The following is a 19318-nucleotide window of genomic DNA, read 5'->3' as shown; positions in this document are numbered from 1 at the left end:
AGAAATCAAAGCTTGTGAGCGCTAACAGATGTCAACCAGATGGTCAGACTCATTCAGGTAAGAACATTCGCTTGCTCGAAAAATGGTAAGGATGAGTCACAAGTAGTGTCATAATAAAATAAAAAATTGTTCATAAAGATCATATATGTCGAAATAAATAGTTCTTTTTATGTATTACTAATCGCGTTTAACAATGTAGATTTTACGGAAAAAGAAGATTGAAATAAAAAAAAATGCGCTGTTTTCCAATGTCATAATTTAATATGATTACAGCGAGAAACCACGAATTATATTAGCATATGAATCAGGTATTTTTTGTTCAAAAAATTCGAATTAATTATTATAATATATATATGCATTTTTTGCACATATAGCCATACTCCTCTCTCTCTCTCTCTTTAATTATATTGAAAATATATATACAACTAAATTGCCACCAATCAAATCTGCAAATTTTGCTGTAACAAGTTGTTTTGCTACAACAGTGATGAAAGAAATATAAAATATTTTTACTACAAATAGATTACTTAGTGGAATAATGAGAAAATCTATTAATGTATATATTAAATTATTTATGTTTTAATAATCCTTCTGATTAGTATCAATTAGTTCAATTAGTTTCAATTATCTTCTCTATAATTGTTATTTTTATATTATTGTTACATTTAACGATTATTAATTATTACAAATCTTATTATTAAATTTTTTTCTTAATAAATTGATCTATATATCTAAAGCTAATATATAAATCTATTTGTAAATATAAATAATTAATAAACATAAATGAATATTGTCAAATATATATCATGAATTATTAGATATACACATTAGATGTGTTCCAGATGTAAGATTTTATGTTATGTGTACATATCAATTATAAGGTGTGTTAGTGCAGTTAGAAATTATGATTAAACAACCATTTCTATACATAAATAAATTAATCTGATCTTCAATACAGTATATTATACATATTATTACGTAAAAGGCAATTTTACAAATATTTTAATATTTAAATTATTAAAATTATTTGACAATAATGTAATGCAAACATTAATAATATATAATGGTTTGAATTTATACTAGAACAAATAAGTTTTAAAACGATAAGTTCGCTTAGACCAAAATTTTGTTATAAATGTCCACTATTATATAATTAACTTTGTTATAAAAAAAATAGGATATAGAAAAATTATAAACATATTTGTGAATGTTTGAGAAAGACATGTATTAAAATAAATCATTAAACTTATACATAATATATAAAAACATAATTTCATAAAACAGTTTTAAAAAAGAAGATTAAAGCATAATGAGATGAAAATATATAACAACATTTTTATCTCTAAATATAAAATTAAAAATTCAGTATAATCACTTTATTAAAATTATAAAGAACAATTGTAAAAAAAACTGGAAACGCACATATATGTAAATTATTATAATGAAATAATTATTATAATAAATTATAATAATTTTATTATTATAATAAAAAACTGGAAACGCACATATATGTCTTTTAATGTAAAGGCAGTGTTTATTCGTTTCTCTTTGACGTTAAAAACTGCACAAAAATAACTACACATGAAATATTTAGTCTATATCTATGCATGTATATATATTAGAACTTTTTCTCTTTGTGAACTCTAGTGTTTAAAAAATAATATTTGGTAATTGCTTTTTTTGTGTTTAAATATCGATCAATAAATAATATAAATGAAATATACAAGTATTCACGTTATAATATTGTACTCGTAGTACTAGTGTACTAGTATTTTACTCGTATACTAGCATTTTATACTCTAACATTTAAGTATATGACATTTAATACATTAAAAGTCAAGAGAAAAAATACATAACATACATAAATTCTTTATATAATTTATAAACTGTGCAATAAATTTGAACTTAAGTAATCAATTATTGAATTACTTATACCTGTCATACTTATAAAACACACTAGAAATTAATATTAATTTTTTTTACACACTAGAAATTAATATTAATAATCACTTGTGTTATAAAATATAAAGTATATTAAAATACAGATTTTGACGCGCGCGATATAATAACTAACAAAATACCATTTGAGCTATCCGGAAGCTTGCTCTTCCAGTTTTCCATTCTTAGAATATAATTTTTGTTATTTTGTAACATTTGAATTACGATTTAATAACTTGTCTCTTTCCTCCGTTATGTCAGTGGCAATTTTATTGATAAAAGGATGTCTAATTTTACCATGAATTGCGACAAAGAACTCATTAAGTTCTCCTGGAATGTTGTCCCTTTTCTCATATTCATACGCTTGCATTAGCAAGTCTAGTCTATCTAAGTCTTTCACATACTGTGCTTCTGCAGATTCTTGCTTTTCATATTCCTGAATATTAGAAAACAGGTTAATAAATAAAATATAGAGATAAAATATACAGATTAATAAATAAATATTAATAAAATTAAGAAAAAAAATCCTGAAAAAAAAATTATGTAATAAATTTTCTTACACGAAATATTTGCAATATCTCAGGTCCCTTATCATCCAGCAGTTTACAGATATCCTCCATAGCTTTATCTTCCATCATATGCTTTTCATCTGGTGGTATACCACAGAGAGGTGTTATATCTCCGACGATACATTCGGCTAGGTCATGAATTAATGTCATTTGCATTATTCTGCAAGTTAAAAAATTATATTGTTTTTTTTTTGTTTTAATGCATTACATAATAAAAATGAACTATTTAATTTATAAAAATAATTATAATATTTCATATCTTAATGGTAAAAAATATTTTTATCTTACTTAGTTTTATCTAAGTTTTCTTTTCCATCCACTAGGAAAGACAACATAGCCATTCGATACATATGTCCAGCAATTGTTTCAGGATCAGGTATATTCCGTTTGACCCATCCTGTCCTTTTCATATGCTGAAAAACAAAGGCAAAAGAAGATACATAAAGACATATTTTATCTGTACTTGTCTGTTTAGAATTTCAAAAATATACATTTTTATATAAATACAGCAAAAATAGAAAAAAAGTAATACACAAATATAATAAAATATTATTGATAGAAAACATTACAAATTAGTTTTTTTTTCTAGATAAAAATTTCTTTGCCAAAATGTTATCTTTTTTTCCTTATTTACATATATTTTTATTATTTATTTTTTAAAGACTTAATACCAATAATAATACAGGGCTATTACAATGACTTTCAAAATTGAGAACTGTTAACACTTCGAGAATGTGAAATATCATAACATTCATAGCAAAATTAAAATAGCAGCAAATAAACACACATTGTTCCTATAATTATCAAGAACACGTGAAGTATTATATAATCCAATTTGTATGTACTTCTTGTCGCAAAACAATATTGATATGAAAACGAGGAAACAAGAAACTTTTGGCAGGTGACAATACACAGATGAAAGACACGAGATCTTGAGGAATTATTCCTTTGAAACATAAGGTTTTTTCTACCTCTCTTTCTTTCAAATTCTGTTTCTACAAAATCTTTTAAATAATTGACATAGCAAAAGAGTGAATTTACATCAACTCTTTTGATGTATATTTGATCGTGTGTTATATACTGCTAATATTACAAGATTATTTTGAAATATATGTAGAAAAATGCATTTTCAATAATTGGCAAGTTTAGCATCAGTCTCACCTTTAACCGTCCGACTAGCTCCATGAACTCTTGCAGCTTCTTCGTGTCTTGCATTGCGATCGACTGTGAAAATCGTACTGTCTTGTATCTAATCTTTATTGAATAACTGCTATATTCAATAACGCTATCTGTTGCTTGATGCTTGATATTTGATACGAGCAGAATGACACAGACTGAAAAATATGCGGCGGGAAGAAAGCAGTCTGAAGCAGTCAGTGTCAGGATTATCGCGATACGCAGATGCTGATTATTTCCCTAGTTTCAGAGATACGTTCGAAAACGTTATTTTATTTACTCCATAAGTAGGATTTTCGAACACACTCAGTGATGTAATAGTATAAATATAAATATAGATTATCAAAATTTTTTGGTTGCGTTGAAATTAGAAAAAGAAAAAAAGCTTTAAGGGATCTATTCTTCTAATTTTAAATATAAGAGGGAATATTATAAGAGCTCATAAAAAATATATTTATGAGGGAGATATATATCTACAATTAAATTTAAAATTAAATTTACAATCTACATTTATATCTACAATTAAATTTAAAAAATCTAAATAAAAAAAAAAAAAAAAGATTCACGCATTCTACATTTCCTATAATGTCTATGAATTTAATAAGAAGTGGTACTTTGAATTTAGGAAATTAGATGACACATATATATATATATATATATATATATATAAAGTACTTTAAAATACGTTTAAAGGTGCTCTTTCATTGACTAAGGTCCATATTCTGAATCCTCTTTTATCGATAAAAGTGCCTCTAAAAGTGGCTTATAAGCCTTCTGATTGGCTATAAGCCACTTTTAGAGGCACTTTTATCGATAAAAGAGGATTCAGAATATGGACCTAAATAAAGCTTTAAGCTCTATCATATTATCAGTCAGGTCTGACAGAGCTTAAAGCTTTATTTAAGTTACGTTCCAAAACGTCCTCTCCGAGGAAAATTTTACTCGATGGCCGTTCCGAAACTCTTTTAAGCCTTTCCGATTGGTTCAAATCGGCCATCGAGTAAAATTTTCCTCGGTTACTTACGTTTTGGAACGTAACCTTAGTCATTGAAAGAGCACTTTTAGACGTATTTACCAATGACGTTATACCAATGACGTTATATATGTCATTGGTATTTACGATATCTTTTATACTACTGAATCCTGTAAAGAAATCGGGTATTCACCGTTGTTTCTCGCGTATGCGTTTCATTTTTACTTGGTTGCTGACTTTATTCGACATTTAGCATTCATAAAATTGACTCCCAGCTAAGCGTACGATCATTTTTCGTTCAATAGATACATTGTTTAAGAGATTGCCTTTATCTAGTCGGTGCCAGTTTAAATCGTAGAAGAAGAAACAATTGTATTAAAACATATTAAAAAATAAAAAAGAGGTAATGAAAATATTTTCTATGTCTCATTCTATGGCTTTGTGTAATCATTTCGCTAAATTGAGGATCTTGTCTTTAATTACATAATTATCTGTAATTTTAATTAAAAATAGAATATACTGACAATGAAGTGTCAAGAATCTTTTCATTCATATCGATTCGTAGAAGATAATTTATAATTCACAGAGATTATTGTGGAATATTTTCAATGAATTCGGAAGTAGTGAAACATGATAACAGCCACTCCAAATGATAAGCGCGAAAGATCGCGATATTCAGAATGATAATAACGTGCTTCAATTAAATTAGGAATGTTGCGATTCAATATCATAATATTACTAACATTACTTAAACATTTCATGTATAAAGCATTAGCATTAGCATTAGCATAAAATAGTATGAGCTGTCATTTTGCGAGGTTAAGAAAATGAGATGATGTCATCTTGTTAAATAAGATAGAATGCGCAAATGTCATAACTATTTTGACAGATTTATAAAAATATATACAGATAACGAAATATTTAAAAAGAAAAGACTTTTAAATGTTAATCGGTCAATAAATAATCCTACAATTTCTAATTTGATATAAATTGATAATTTATTTTGATTAAAATCACATTAAACAGATTAATAATTAATATAATTTTATTTACAGAAAAGAGTCTGTAAGTTTTTTATATCTTCTAAAGGGAGGATTTTATGTGAATACAATGGCTGCAAATAATGAAATAGCTACAGATACACTTTGGGTAAGTTCTTGATTTTAGAGCATATAATCTTATATCGAAATGCTTATCAATTTGGAATCATTATCTTAATATCATTAATCGTAGTTTACTTGTATTTATCTTTCTAAACAATTTTTAGAATTTAAAATTAACTAATGCTAAACAAATTAGTTCTTTGATCTTATTTTTTTTAATTTGTTTAACAGAGATATAAAAATATTTTATATATATATTTATTTATTTTTCAGGAAGAAATGAAAAATCTTGCTATTGAACAGCAACAATGCTTCTATGAATTACTTCCTGAGTGCACAGAGTATAAATTTGACGAACATAAAATCCTGAAACAAAATATTGGCTATGCTATTTATGGATTACCAACGAGCAATGAGAATGAAAGTACAATAGAAAGTAATAAGAAATCAGAAGATTCAAGTGATACAGATGCAGATATAGTTGACACAATAAATTACGATGAAAAAGCTAAAAATGTCATAGATACATTATATAATAAGATATGTGAATATACGATAGGAACTAATAACACTCAACAAGAAAAAAAAATTTACTTTGGTATAATTTATAATGTGATATTTTCTCCTAAGATGAATGTAAACCCGAAGGAAGAAAAAGAAGTAAAAAAGGAAGAGAATAAAGAAACAAATACAGAAATAAAAGAACCAGTAAAAGTAGAAGAAGAAAAAGAGTTTCCAATATCGTCTATCCCAATTTTTACAATCAGAAGAAATATTGAAGAAAAATCCACACTAAAAGATTTAAAACAAGAAGAAAACACAAAAACCGAAAATAAAGCAGATTATGAGATATGGTACATTGATATTGGTGGCAGAGTGTATAAGAGTTGGATAGATTATGTAGAAAACAATAACTTACCAAAATGTACTATGGTTCTACCCAAAGATGGCCTTTATCAAGCAGATGTATCCTATCCAATAACAGAAGACTATTCCACAGTTTGGCTTGAAATCAGAGAATCTCCTGCATGCACATTGGCATCAACAATTTGTAGTGGAGTGGATATTGCTTCTGGTATTGCTGGATTAGGTGCAGCTGGTTTATGTGTTGTAGGAATGTTTACACCTCTTGCACCAGTTGCTGTTATAACAGGTAAATTGTCATGGGATATAATTGATGTTAATGATTGATTGTAATATCAATTTGTCATATATATTAAGTATTGATTATGTAAATTTTATAATCTATTGTTTCTTCGACATGTAATAATATATATGAATTTATAGGAATTGATATTATATTTTGTTTTTTAAACATATTCTACAATATGTATTATAGGTCTTGCTGTTACTGGTGCAAGCAGTATTTGGACAATCGGCCGATCTTCTCAGCAACTAGCAGATCGTGTAATCCATGAAGAATCTATTTTGGATAAAGAGGCTTTACCTCATTGGCTTGGCATAGTTGGTACAACATTTGGTTTAGGAGCGATTGGAGGAACAGCTGCTCTATCCAATGCTGCTGCAAGCGGTAAAACAATACCCACCTTTGTGAAAGCAGTATTTAATACTGTGCAAGGTGGCAATATACTCTTGAATGGCGCTGGTATTATATATCAAGGTTATTATATAGTAGATAAATATATGACAGACAAGGATCAGATCAGTAGTATAGACGTGTTAAATTTTGCAATACATGTTATGTTTTTCGCCGGCTCTGTGGTAAACATGCAATTCGCCAATGATATCATTGAGAGTACCCAAGGTAAAATCATCAATGATTACAAAGAAACTTTACGTAAGAAAAATCTCCGTAGGAAATTTAATCGCGTTGCGCGAAAAGCTGCTGCGAATAATACATGTAAGATATCCGAAAATGCGGATGTGATAAAATACATAAAACATCGCGAACAGATATTATCTGCTAATCAACCTGTTAATCAGTCTGCTAATCAACCTGTTAATCAGTCTGTTACTCATGGTCAAAAATTAAACAAGATTCAAAGTCATATTGTATGGTCGTACGAACAGGGTAAACTAAAAGTCAATGGTGTTATATTATTAGAACCTGTTGAATATGTTGTTCGTCTCATGAAGTCGGATATATTTAATGAAATTCTACAAAATAATCCATCTTCACAGAACAATGCCGATGATAATATCGCTGATTCATTAAAAGAAGTATTTTCTGATTTATTAAGCAAGTTCTACAGGAGTGATGCTTGTCCCGAAAGCAAAAATCTGCCATTGCTTCCTGACTTTGAACCACTTCTTAAAGATATGAGTTCTATGAGAATCAATAAAAAATCCCTGAAAAAATTGTTTATAATCGTTGAAAGATTAATGAGACGTTGTAGAAATAAAGACGATTTTTTACTCATGGCTTTTACCCTTGTCTGGCAATATTGTAAAGCAAACTTAGAGAAATGGGGTATATATACAAAATATCGCATCCAAAGCAGTTCAGGCTCCGACATTTTACAAAGGATCATTATCACTGCTGTTTTGGAAGCTATTGATATGATACTTGGTAATCTTTGTAATGCCTTTGTAAGATATGTAGAATTTAATTTGATAATGCAGGTAAATTGAGTGTAGAAAACTCTAATATAGGAAACAAAAATTAGAAATAATGCGCACAATAATCTTGTGGAAATAAGCAATTTTATAGAAACATATTAATGAAATAATCGATTAATAGAAGTTTTCAGTTTTTTTAAATAAAGCATTGCCTTTTTTTTAATAGAATCTTTGACATACAGATATACTGATACACATTGTGCCTTGAACTGTGAGAGATATCAGAGTTTTATCTATATATTTATAAATTATGTATATTAAATATATATTATCACCTATATATATGTGGTATATTATAATATATATTATCACCTTTATATATATTAACAATTTTATGTTATATTTAAATGAGAATTATGTTAATTTTGAAAATTTATAGAGTATATATATATATATTTGTAAATGCACATAATATGTATATAGTTTTTTAGTATTTTTATTTGCCATAAATATCATTTAATATTGTATAATCATAAAGAAATAAATATTTAAAACAAGAAATATATATTTTATATATTATATTCTTCTAAAAAATATATTCATTCGTTGTGCCTTGTATTTGAATTTATTATTATACTTATAGATTATATATAATTGTATCGTAAGAAATTATAAAGCAATAAATTGTAAATTATAAAATAAAAAAATTGTTTTCTAGCTATATATATATAATTACTTGTTTTTTACATTTGTCATTAAGAATAATATTGCTTTCTAATAACATACGTTATTCTATCAACTTAATTAATATATTACCTATAATTCTTTGGAGTATATAATACGAATGTGTAAGAATATACTATGACTAAAAAGATAAATATATTACACATTATATACAAAATAATCTAATTTCATCGAATTTACTTCCTCTTTACAAGAACGCGAAAATTCTAAAATGCTTCATCGCTGTAACAGCTGTAATTTTCATGTGGACTTATCTTAATACGCGCGTGCGCCTGATAATTGAGGATCGGCACGCGACCAGTCAGCTGACCTGTCTTGTGATAGCAGCTAGGCTGGACTTCGCGAGAGAGATACGTATTCACATCGGTGGCTGAATTGCTCTTGAGAACGTCGCATCTCGTCGGTGAGTATCACGTCGAATCGGTCGCGTCGAAGCACGACGATGACCCCGTCCTCTCGGATCTTTGATCCACGGAAATTCGCACGATCGAACGAGCCTTGGCGCGTGTAAGTGATATCGATCCAATGTGCCGCTCTGCGTGCGCCATCGTTTCTCCCAATCAAGCGCGAATCCGCGAATTTTCGGCAGATTTTCGGCGACGACGCGTCTCGATCATCTGGTGACTCATACGTCGATGTTCGCGGCCGTCTACGAAAAAAATACTCCGTTCCCTTGTCTGCAGACGGCTCGCGGGCTTCGCGGGGCTACGCCTATTTTTTTGAATGGCCTGCTCACGTGAATCGCAGCCAACGTGTGACAGCTACTTTTCCGAAGATCTGGCTTCTGCGAAGCGACTCGAAGGGTCGCTCGTCAGAAATAATAATCCGGAGATTTCGGATCAATAAATTTATTCTTCTTTACGTTTGCCTTTTTTTTTATGTCAATTATTTTAATCAATCTAATACAGCTCGCTTCTTCCTCCCTTCCCCTTCTCCTTCTCTTTCTCTGTCTCTGTTGAGCGCGAAAATACAAGTAGTTTGTCGATTTTCCTCATCGACTGTTTAATTCTCCTTCTTTTTCTCTTGTCTGCTTAAAAAATTTATGTACATCTTATTTTAAAAATGTAAAAAAAATGTAATTAAAAGGAGCACAATTATAATTATCTGCATGTGTTTATTCTCAGAATTTGATAATTTTCCAATTCTGTCATCTGCAAAAAAAGGAATTAACAAATACACAAAGATTGCTAAATTATTTTTCTTTTTCAGATAAATTAAGATAAGTATTCAAGATGACGAATCAAAGTTTGGCTAAGATTGCGCATGAGGAGCGGGAGGGCAAGTTTGGATATGTCTATGCAGTATCCGGTCCTGGTTAGTTCTCATGTCACATAAATTTTCTTCTATATAACACACATATATTTATGTATGTTTCTTGTTACAGTCGTTACCGCTGAAAAAATGTCTGGGTCAGCTATGTATGAGCTGGTGCGAGTCGGCTACTATGAATTAGTAGGAGAAATTATCAGATTGGAAGGTGATATGGCTACGATACAGGTACATATAAACATCCAGACATGCGCATTTGAATCTTGGAGTATCAAGATAGTTTAAATAATTCCACAATATATTTCTAGGTATATGAAGAGACAAGTGGCGTAACAGTTGGTGATCCCGTACTTCGCACTGGAAAGCCATTATCTGTCGAATTGGGTCCCGGTATCCTTGGCAGCATCTTTGACGGTATTCAACGTCCGTTGAAAGATATCAACGAGCTTACAAACTCGATCTACATCCCGAAGGGTGTCAATATACCGGCACTCTCGCGTACTGCTTCCTGGGAATTCAATCCGCACAATATAAAGAACGGCAGCCATATCACAGGCGGTGACATGTACGGCGTTGTACATGAGAATACCTTAGTAAAGCATTGGATGATCCTGCCACCTAAATGCAAAGGCACTGTTACATATATTGCGCCGGCTGGCAATTATACAGTTGATGTAAGATTATATTTCTTACACGATTCTCTCTATGCTTTGTATCATATAAATTTACTTAAATATTGTGTATATCTTTAGGATGTCGTACTGGAGACTGAATTTGATGGCGAGAGGCAGAAATATACCATGCTTCAGGTACGAAATTCACTTCTGTAGCAAACATATATATGTGAGAGTTTTGAATGTGTATTGTGCATGTTGTGAATTTACTGTTACATGCATGCAGGTGTGGCCAGTCCGTCAACCTCGTCCAGTCACTGAAAAATTGCCAGCTAATCATCCTCTACTCACTGGCCAACGAGTCTTGGACTCTCTCTTCCCGTAAGAATATTTGTCTTCGAGTGTCAAAGCACGTGTTATGAAACGTATCTAGAAATGTTTAGAATATGTGTGTTTCAGATGCGTTCAAGGTGGAACCACGGCTATTCCCGGTGCTTTTGGTTGCGGCAAAACGGTCATTTCGCAAGCCTTGTCCAAGTACTCTAACTCTGATGTCATTATTTACGTCGGTTGTGGAGAACGTGGTAACGAAATGTCTGAGGTACTACGTGACTTTCCTGAATTGACTGTGGAGATTGATGGTGTTACCGAGTCCATTATGAAACGTACCGCTTTGGTCGCTAATACATCCAACATGCCTGTGGCCGCGCGTGAAGCGTCCATTTATACAGGTATGCAATACGTTATTAAAGAAAAATCATATATCACAATTCACCAATAATAAGATAACAATGTTATAAATATATAAAACTGTGTATATATTATTTAATCAGTAACCTATCCATTATTCATTATACATAGGTATTACTTTATCCGAATACTTTCGAGATATGGGTTACAATGTGTCGATGATGGCGGACTCGACATCTCGTTGGGCCGAAGCTCTCCGAGAAATCTCAGGTCGTTTGGCTGAAATGCCTGCTGATTCTGGTTATCCTGCTTATCTCGGTGCTCGTCTAGCCAGCTTTTACGAACGTGCCGGAAGGTACACAATATTATTTTATATTATATATATAATATAATATATTAATCTTTCTTCCCTAGAGATATCAAGAAGATTCAATACAGTTAATTATTTAGTTAACTATAATTAACTAAATAATTAAGTATATTAAATCCTTACTGATATCTCTAGTTAATTAGATAGTATATTATATAATATATATTATTTTATAATTTACTTACAATCTTATGAGAGATTTATATGAAAAAATTGAGATAGCACTTTGATAATATAAATGCGAGTGTGCAAGTAAAATATTGGATTTTAATTTTTAGAGTCAAATGTTTGGGAAATCCAGATCGTGAAGGATCCGTTAGTATCGTTGGTGCTGTATCACCACCAGGTGGTGATTTCTCTGATCCTGTGACTAGCGCGACACTTGGTATTGTACAGGTACAAACGATATTTATGTGAATATAGAAATAATACATAAGATAAATTGAGGGATTTTTTAACAAATTATTTAATTTACAGGTGTTTTGGGGATTAGATAAGAAACTTGCACAACGTAAACACTTCCCATCTATCAATTGGCTGATATCATATAGCAAGTATATGCGAGCGTTGGATGATTTCTATGATAAGAACTTCCCAGAATTCGTCCCGCTAAGAACGAAAGTGAAGGAAATCTTGCAAGAAGAGGAAGATCTGTCCGAAATCGTCCAGTTGGTAGGCAAGGCCTCACTCGCCGAAACAGATAAAATCACGCTTGAAGTAGCAAAATTGTTAAAGGATGATTTCTTGCAACAAAACAGGTATAATATGTTACTTCTTATGATATTTTTTTATCAAAATGTTATGCGAAGTTAAATATATATATGTTGAGCCAAAGAATTTTTTAATTTCTTTTAATTTTTGTATAGCTATTCGCCGTACGATCGCTTTTGTCCATTCTACAAAACCGTGGGAATGTTACGAAATATGATTGCTTTCTATGATATGGCGAGACATACGGTCGAATCAACAGCCCAATCGGATAATAAAATAACGTGGAATGTCATTAGGGACAGTATGGGCAATATTCTTTATCAATTAAGTTCTATGAAATTCAAGGTGGGTAACTTTCAATATTATTGTATTAATATAAATTTAGCTTATGTCTCATAACTTCAACATATTTTTCTTCTTATAAAAATTTACTTTAAATTTTCAGGATCCTGTCAAGGATGGCGAAGCAAAGATTAGGTCGGACTTTGATCAATTACATGAGGACATACAACAGGCATTCAGGAATTTAGAAGATTAAATTTCTATCTTGTAACTTGTTAAAAGCAATTTTAAGATATTGATTGTTCTATATCTTGGTCCTAACATTTAAGGATGTCCCGGTCTAGCTCGTGAATTGCAGATAACTTGCCGAAAATATGCATATAGCAGTGTTATCGATTATACAATATATTATTTAGCATCATCCTTGAAAGCAAATGAATTGTAAATAGAAAAGTTGCGTTGAAATCTCGGATACTACCTTGCAGTGAAATATCGTTCGAGACAATGCCATGTCATGCACATGACGATTGAGACAATAAAGTGGGACATTCTTAAATGCACTTGAAACGTACATTTAAAAATACGCTCCGTGTGTTCGAGAGTTAACTTGACTCAAAATCCGCGAGAGTATTATTTGTAATTAATCGGATATTATCGGAGAAAGTAATTTTACCCTTTGCAAAAATGTACTTTCATCTTGTTCGCTTTGTTAAAGGTGCAAACAAATACCGGGAAGTTAATATTCCTATATGTTTTCTGTGTATGTGTAATATAAACGAAAATTATATAAAACGGCTTTTCCCGTTTCATTCTAACGCGCGCAGATTAGAATTATTGTTATGAAAAGATACTCTCCTAATAATCGATCACGTGGATGACACGCTCTACCTTGCAAGAGATTGAATCGTGGAATATATTAAGTATTGTAATATATATATACATTATAATGTATATTAAGTATTGTAACTATTTAAGAAGATAATCGCAACTGTTACACATAATTAAGCATATTATACTTTAACAATGAAGCGTTACAAATATGATTGCATAATTTGAAAGTTTAGAAAAAGAACACACACATGATAGATTAGATAAATGATTAAGGTGCGGAATCTTCAATAGTGAAGATAAATACGAGCGAAATAAGAATGTGTCTGCACGACTAGTGTTCCATTAACTTCGATATCATTTCCACTGTATGATATGTAAAAAAAAATACAATAAAATAATTATGCAAGAATTATACAAAAGGATCATATAAACATATCAGAGATGGATGGTAATATTATTGAACAACTCATAGTCTCTCTCTGCTTTCTCTCAATAGATTTCGCTCTTTATTAATAATAATTATTATTATATAACAATAAAACCTCGCGGTATGTACATTAACGATATATTACATTCCGATATCTAACGTTTAGTAAATTAATTCAGATGCACCTTTTTTCATAAAATTGTTTTACATATTGAAAAAAATATATTATTGCCATATGCAAGTTTATGCATATGTACACATACATGTGTAATATAATATTACAATATAACACTCGTATGTGTATAATTGGTCTATTTTACAATTCGAAATTCCTGATTTATCCTACGAAATATTATATTCTATAATTATATGAAAACAGTATTAAAAATAAAAAATATATAACGAATTCTGCACAGTCATTCGTTTGTTATCGGTGAATTCTTTATATATGTATATATATATATATGAATCAACAAAAATATCTTTCTTCCTCAAACTAATCCTGCGCCTCTATACCACAGTTTCGAATAATTTTTCCGAAACAAAAAAAAAAAGATGTACCATGTTTTGATATTCACAGCCACGATATTCCAACGTATGCCAGTTTATATTGACCTGTTAAATCTACATATGGTATTTCTATATCTATTCATAGATAAATCTTCCAGATAACTACACAATATAATCATAACTACACAACTGTAATGATTATAATTTGTATTGTTTGATATTACCATTAAACAAAGTATATATAGAAATGTTTTCAAAAATCTGAAAAATCAAATATTAAATATAGCGTTTTTTTTATACATAAGTTATTTGATATGAATAAATTGATTTGCCAATAATATTTTCATTTTGTAATTACATTAAAGTTGTTTCATGTAACAACTTTATTTATATTACATCTTGTGCAGCATACTATTATACAAACTAATTATATAATAAAACAAGAAACTTATTGTTTTATTATAATTTCCAATTGTATTACATGCACCCTGCTTGAAAAACTGTGACTAGAAACTTGTACAAGCTATTGTACAAACTCAAAATTTTATTTTGTTTATCAAATGGAAATTGTGTTATGCTACTATTAATGAATTATTAATCTATGAATTGAAACAATAGAATGTTGTCATGAAATTATAAATGTGCAGTTATGATTATACTAGAAGTTCCAGATTTGATTTTGGACAGTAAAATTGAAATGTCTTATTAAATTCAGCGCAGTCATCAAAGAAGAGAATAGAAAATTATATTTTATATGTATCAGACTATTCATCAGAATCCTAATATTTACAGAGAAAAAAATCATTGACTTACAAAAGAGGAAGCTTAAGGGCTCAAATGTACAACGTCGACATTAGTGGCCGATGAGGATGATATTTGGGATCTGAGTTGATGATTTTCTCGTTTTAATTGAGTGACTAACTGTTTTAGTGTTGTAATCTCTTGTCGTAATTTCTCATTATCTCGCAGACATTGACCCAAATTTTGATTAGCTACACGCAATTCCCCTATGTATTCACAGGCTTTTGCCAGAATACCTCCTTTGCTCTATTTCCAAACAAATAATGACAAATATTGTTTTATCATAATTATGCAAAACGAAATTGTACACTAAAAATTTAACTTGATTATTTACCTGAGTTTCATAGTTGGTTTTTCCTTCTCCACTGCTGCTAGTACCAGTAGTGTTAGTACTAGCATTGCAATCAGGAATGATCTTACCCAACTTTGTAATCCAATTGTTTATTTTATCTCTACGTCGACGCTCAACTTCATTATGTGTCGCTCTCCTCCTATCGTCTCTCTAAGAAAAAAGAACAGAATAGAAAAAATTTAATTTATCATACGCACTATTTTAAGATTATTAAAATAACAATGTACATTGTATATTAAAATAAACCTTTTTCAAGCCACTAGTGCAATTTCTTGGAGTTTCTATTTGCAGCGTGGTTGCTCTTGGCACCAGAGATCTGGATGTTTGCGCAGTGGTAAAGACATCATTGGCATTCCCAATAACATAAAACTGTCCATTTAAGGGTGACGTTAAAACCTGTACAGTATTATTTCCTGGTTGCGACACTGGTAGCTCTATCTCATTGGTTGGCTGTATGGCTGTTGTGCCATTCACTTGGACAACTCGATACGCTAAGGCTTCTTGATAACGCATTTCATCTTCCCCAATAGGCTCCCCTATCAGAAAGATAGAATATATATCTATGAAATTAAATTCTTAACGACAATACAAAATGATAAGTCGTGCTAAATCGAAATATCGATAACAATATATGTGTTTAAAATTTTTCTCTAGCTGCAGCACATTTTTACCTTCGCAATCCACAATCTCTGCTTCCTCTATAACGATCCCCGTGCCACCACCGTCGTCCTTCACGACGCTGAAAAATTAAATAACATTTCGATATCATGTCATCTCAATGGATCTGCATGCGCTATGCGTATTACTTCGACGACTGTGTGTGTCGGTCCTACGGCGTAAGTAAGTGCGTACTGTGCACGAAGTGATGATGACCTTGAGGAGACCTCGGGCGAGACGGAAGGGATAGGTGTTCGCGATATCAGGCGGTCGATACTTAACGTAAACGCTACCTGACATCCTGCTGCTCGAGCTGCTGCTCCAAGATGTCCATCCCTCGTCACGGGAAAAAAAAAACGTTTGAATTTGTCAAAATTCACGTGAGCTGGTCACGGGACACCGCAACGAGGTCATGTGGTCGCATAAGATGGCGGCGCGCGTCACACGTGCCATCTAACGTCGCGCCAACTGGATGACGTCGTGTTACACGTTTTACGCGTCGCACGCTAATTGTGGAAATTAATTGCAAAAGCTTGATCAAGGGAATTAATTTTCTTTCGAACACGAAAAAAGAATGAAAAGGATTTCTCTTAATTTTTTCATTAACACGATATTTGAACCTTCAATTTGTCCTTTATATCGCAATTTTATACAATTTTTTAAATTAAAGATACGAAAAAAGGAGCTAGATTATATTAATTGCCATAAATCATTATATACTGTATAACGTTGTAACGCGATGAATTATATTGAATAGACTCTTTTTTACGATTTTAATTGCAAATTTATCAGAATTGTCACGTCACAGAATAATTTGTAGACCTGAATTATAATACTCGGCGTTAAAAAAATTGCGGGAAATGATTCTACATTTTTTGTTGAATTATATTATCATAAAGGAATCCAGGGAAAAGCTTCTCTCTCTCACGCGTCTATGTATTTCATTCTTCTCTCTTTTATATTTGCAACTTATATTTACAGCTGTATTTTTTTCTAGTTATATAATTTGAAATTTATTTCTTCAATGTGTATATCCGATGTTCTAATCTAATTTTTATCTATTGTCTATTATTTATTATCGTACACATATTCGTATAATTATTACGAGATTATTTCGTATTCAAATTATCCACGTAAATAAAAGGAACCTCTCGTTCCAATCTCTTCCAATAAAATCGTTCGTTGCCTATTTCGAAACATTCGTTGTTTTGGGCGCGAATTCAGTGAACACCATCCATTCCACTCTTCCACATATATGTCGTTTTATTTTTCGGTATTTGCGTTCGTCGGGAAACATCGTGGGTGTAAATTATTGACAGATATCGTGCACTTCCCCTAATCCTCTTTATGCGAAGCAGAAGCGTACAAAGAGGCATTTTAATTGACTCCTGCCGAGATCGTGGAATCCTTCCGGCACACGTTAAAATGACTAGGTAAGTAAGACACGAACTTTCGAAGGTTATGTCCGCTTGCGCAGATTTTTCTACACACGTGTAATATGTAATTGTTAATTTTTTACGTTCGTCGAATTGCCCGTCGATGTTTTCGGACGAAAATACACCTAAACATTCGCGATCGCGATCTTTTTTGTTTTAATTTGTTTGTGCCATGCCATCCCCCGCCTTCGATCTCTCATCGGGTATTTAATTTATTACAGGTCGAAAATAGAATTAGGCGATGTGACACCGCACAACATTAAGCAGCTCAAATTGCTCAATCAAGTCGTGTTCCCTGTCTCCTATAATGAAAAGTTTTATAAAGATGTATTGGAAGCGGGAGAACTTGCCAAACTAGCATATTACAATGACATAGTGGTAAAAATGATTTTTCTTGAAATGATTTTCCTCTAATATTGTAATCTCCATGATTATTATGATCTGAATAACATGATTATCTATATGATTTAATGAAAAGTTATACGAATAAAATCGGAAAGACATGCTATTATTATATTGATGGATTACTTAAAGTGTTTCTCATATAAAAAAGAATTGCTTTTGCAATAAAGAAAGTTTAACAGTCAATGATCTAATGTTAAGCTTTAATTTAAAGAGAATATGACCTTGTTTTAATTCATATCTGATTTTCAGGTTGGAGCGGTTTGCTGTCGTGTAGATACTTCCGAAAATTCTAGGCGTTTATATATAATGACATTGGGTTGTCTCTACCCTTACAGAAGATTAGGAATTGGCACTGTTATGGTCCAGCATGTTTTAAATTATGTTAACAAGGATGGCAATTTTGATTCTATCTTCCTGTAAGTATGATTTGCAGTTGTTTTATTAGTAATATGCAATTTTAAAAAATTATGTTCTAATTTTACTCATCCTAATGTTTGCAGACATGTTCAGATAAGCAATGAAGGCGCGATTGATTTTTATAAGAAATTTGGATTTGAGATTGTTGAAACTAAAGAACATTATTACAAGAGAATAGAACCAGCGGACGCGCACGTGTTGCAAAAGACACTGCGTCCCAGAGCAAATCATCAAACGGTCAACTAATAAGTAGCATTTTTCATTAATTTATCTTATAATTTAAAATTTACATACGTTTCCATGTTCTGTCAATAAAATCATTTTATAAAATAAAAACCAGAGCAATTCGTTTTATATTACATCCATGTATATTAGTTATAATAATTTTAAAATAATTTTTTTCATTTATATAGATTCAGTATTATTGTCTTTAACATAAAATTATTCCAAATTGAGATGCATCTGAATCAAATATAATATATATAAATATATATATCTAAATATATATTCATACATAAAATAA

At 30.7% G+C, this 19318-nt stretch overlaps 5 protein-coding genes across 10 annotated transcripts; 3 read left to right on the top strand and 2 right to left on the bottom strand.

Moving 5' to 3' along the window:
* Positions 1-1208: 1208 nt before the first annotated feature.
* On the bottom strand, positions 1209-3895 carry LOC145960677 (5'-deoxynucleotidase HDDC2). The gene is made up of 4 exons (XM_083080297.1): positions 3669-3895; positions 2796-2920; positions 2499-2667; positions 1209-2374 (listed from the first exon to the last, which is right to left on the bottom strand). The coding sequence occupies exons 1-4, from the start codon at positions 3720-3722 to the stop codon at positions 2141-2143; spliced, it is 582 nt and encodes a 193-aa protein (XP_082936423.1). The 5' UTR covers positions 3723-3895; the 3' UTR covers positions 1209-2140.
* An 887-nt stretch (positions 3896-4782) lies between these two features.
* Positions 4783-8619, top strand: LOC145961131 (uncharacterized). 2 transcript variants are annotated; one of them, XM_083081006.1, is made up of 4 exons: positions 4783-5059; positions 5712-5805; positions 6033-6912; positions 7099-8619. In XM_083081006.1, the coding sequence occupies exons 2-4, from the start codon at positions 5767-5769 to the stop codon at positions 8349-8351; spliced, it is 2172 nt and encodes a 723-aa protein (XP_082937132.1). In that variant the 5' UTR covers positions 4783-5059; positions 5712-5766; the 3' UTR covers positions 8352-8619. The 2 variants fall into 2 exon arrangements, with proteins under 2 accessions (XP_082937132.1, XP_082937131.1); XM_083081005.1 differs by lacking the exon at positions 4783-5059 and adding an exon at positions 5171-5608.
* Positions 8620-9290: 671 nt separating this feature from the next.
* Positions 9291-14199, top strand: LOC145961132 (V-type proton ATPase catalytic subunit A). Of its 2 annotated transcripts, none has more exons than XM_083081007.1 (12): positions 9291-9426; positions 10233-10337; positions 10408-10520; positions 10601-10966; positions 11045-11101; positions 11193-11287; positions 11366-11637; positions 11768-11951; positions 12245-12362; positions 12444-12724; positions 12833-13022; positions 13123-14199. In XM_083081007.1, exons 2-12 carry the CDS (start codon positions 10256-10258, stop codon positions 13213-13215), a joined length of 1851 nt encoding a protein of 616 aa, XP_082937133.1. In that variant the 5' UTR covers positions 9291-9426; positions 10233-10255; the 3' UTR covers positions 13216-14199. The 2 variants fall into 2 exon arrangements, with proteins under 2 accessions (XP_082937133.1, XP_082937134.1); XM_083081008.1 differs by having other exon boundaries at positions 9328-9376; positions 10236-10337.
* A 63-nt stretch (positions 14200-14262) lies between these two features.
* On the bottom strand, positions 14263-16985 carry LOC145961134 (upstream stimulatory factor 1). Of its 3 annotated transcripts, none has more exons than XM_083081009.1 (5): positions 16831-16985; positions 16552-16619; positions 16127-16416; positions 15863-16030; positions 14263-15774 (listed from the first exon to the last, which is right to left on the bottom strand). In XM_083081009.1, the coding sequence occupies exons 1-5, from the start codon at positions 16869-16871 to the stop codon at positions 15553-15555; spliced, it is 789 nt and encodes a 262-aa protein (XP_082937135.1). In that variant the 5' UTR covers positions 16872-16985; the 3' UTR covers positions 14263-15552. The 3 variants fall into 3 exon arrangements, with proteins under 3 accessions (XP_082937135.1, XP_082937136.1, XP_082937137.1); XM_083081010.1 differs by having other exon boundaries at positions 16687-16975; XM_083081011.1 differs by having other exon boundaries at positions 16733-16975.
* A 724-nt stretch (positions 16986-17709) lies between these two features.
* Positions 17710-19136, top strand: San (Probable N-acetyltransferase san). 2 transcript variants are annotated; one of them, XM_083081013.1, is made up of 4 exons: positions 17710-17970; positions 18195-18351; positions 18628-18794; positions 18879-19136. In XM_083081013.1, the coding sequence occupies exons 1-4, from the start codon at positions 17885-17887 to the stop codon at positions 19039-19041; spliced, it is 573 nt and encodes a 190-aa protein (XP_082937139.1). In that variant the 5' UTR covers positions 17710-17884; the 3' UTR covers positions 19042-19136. The 2 variants fall into 2 exon arrangements, with proteins under 2 accessions (XP_082937139.1, XP_082937140.1); XM_083081014.1 differs by lacking the exon at positions 17710-17970 and adding an exon at positions 18021-18037.
* The last annotated feature ends 182 nt before the right edge of the window (positions 19137-19318 follow it).

The sequence above is a fragment of the Camponotus vicinus genome, unplaced genomic scaffold (assembly GCF_025532165.1).
Source record: "Camponotus vicinus isolate PSW18456_S1 unplaced genomic scaffold, iyCamVici1.0 SCAF_10, whole genome shotgun sequence".
In the NCBI taxonomy this organism is placed as follows: domain Eukaryota; kingdom Metazoa; phylum Arthropoda; class Insecta; order Hymenoptera; family Formicidae; genus Camponotus; species Camponotus vicinus.
Note: the sequence above shows the minus strand (reverse complement) of the source record. Positions and strands in the feature narration are given on the sequence as shown.

What these genes read in the sequence shown, in the direction of transcription:
- LOC145961131 (XM_083081005.1), top strand. Translation starts at nt 5,517, where the DNA reads ATGCGCAAATGTCATAACTATTTTGACAGATTTATAAAAATATATACA. An exon ending in AGACTTTTAAATGTTAATCG is followed by an intron (nt 5,609 to 5,711) that starts GTCAATAAATAA and finishes TTTTATTTACAG; the next exon opens with AAAAGAGTCTGTAAGTTTTT. An exon ending in TAGCTACAGATACACTTTGG is followed by an intron (nt 5,806 to 6,032) that starts GTAAGTTCTTGA and finishes TTTATTTTTCAG; the next exon opens with GAAGAAATGAAAAATCTTGC.
- LOC145960677 (XM_083080297.1), bottom strand. Translation starts at nt 3,722, where the DNA reads ATGCAAGACACGAAGAAGCTGCAAGAGTTCATGGAGCTAGTCGGACGG. An exon ending in AGCTAGTCGGACGGTTAAAG is followed by an intron (nt 2,921 to 3,668) that starts GTGAGACTGATG and finishes TTTGTTTTTCAG; the next exon opens with CATATGAAAAGGACAGGATG. An exon ending in GAAAACTTAGATAAAACTAA is followed by an intron (nt 2,668 to 2,795) that starts GTAAGATAAAAA and finishes TTTAACTTGCAG; the next exon opens with AATAATGCAAATGACATTAA.
- LOC145961132 (XM_083081007.1), top strand. Translation starts at nt 10,256, where the DNA reads ATGACGAATCAAAGTTTGGCTAAGATTGCGCATGAGGAGCGGGAGGGC. An exon ending in AGAAATATACCATGCTTCAG is followed by an intron (nt 11,102 to 11,192) that starts GTACGAAATTCA and finishes ACATGCATGCAG; the next exon opens with GTGTGGCCAGTCCGTCAACC. An exon ending in TAAGTTCTATGAAATTCAAG is followed by an intron (nt 13,023 to 13,122) that starts GTGGGTAACTTT and finishes TTAAATTTTCAG; the next exon opens with GATCCTGTCAAGGATGGCGA.
- San (XM_083081013.1), top strand. Translation starts at nt 17,885, where the DNA reads ATGCGAAGCAGAAGCGTACAAAGAGGCATTTTAATTGACTCCTGCCGA. An exon ending in GCACACGTTAAAATGACTAG is followed by an intron (nt 17,971 to 18,194) that starts GTAAGTAAGACA and finishes AATTTATTACAG; the next exon opens with GTCGAAAATAGAATTAGGCG. An exon ending in CATATTACAATGACATAGTG is followed by an intron (nt 18,352 to 18,627) that starts GTAAAAATGATT and finishes TCTGATTTTCAG; the next exon opens with GTTGGAGCGGTTTGCTGTCG.
- LOC145961134 (XM_083081009.1), bottom strand. Translation starts at nt 16,871, where the DNA reads ATGGACATCTTGGAGCAGCAGCTCGAGCAGCAGGATGTCAG. An exon ending in CTCGAGCAGCAGGATGTCAG is followed by an intron (nt 16,620 to 16,830) that starts GTAGCGTTTACG and finishes TTAATTTTTCAG; the next exon opens with CGTCGTGAAGGACGACGGTG. An exon ending in GCACTAGTGGCTTGAAAAAG is followed by an intron (nt 16,031 to 16,126) that starts GTTTATTTTAAT and finishes CTTTTTTCTTAG; the next exon opens with AGAGACGATAGGAGGAGAGC.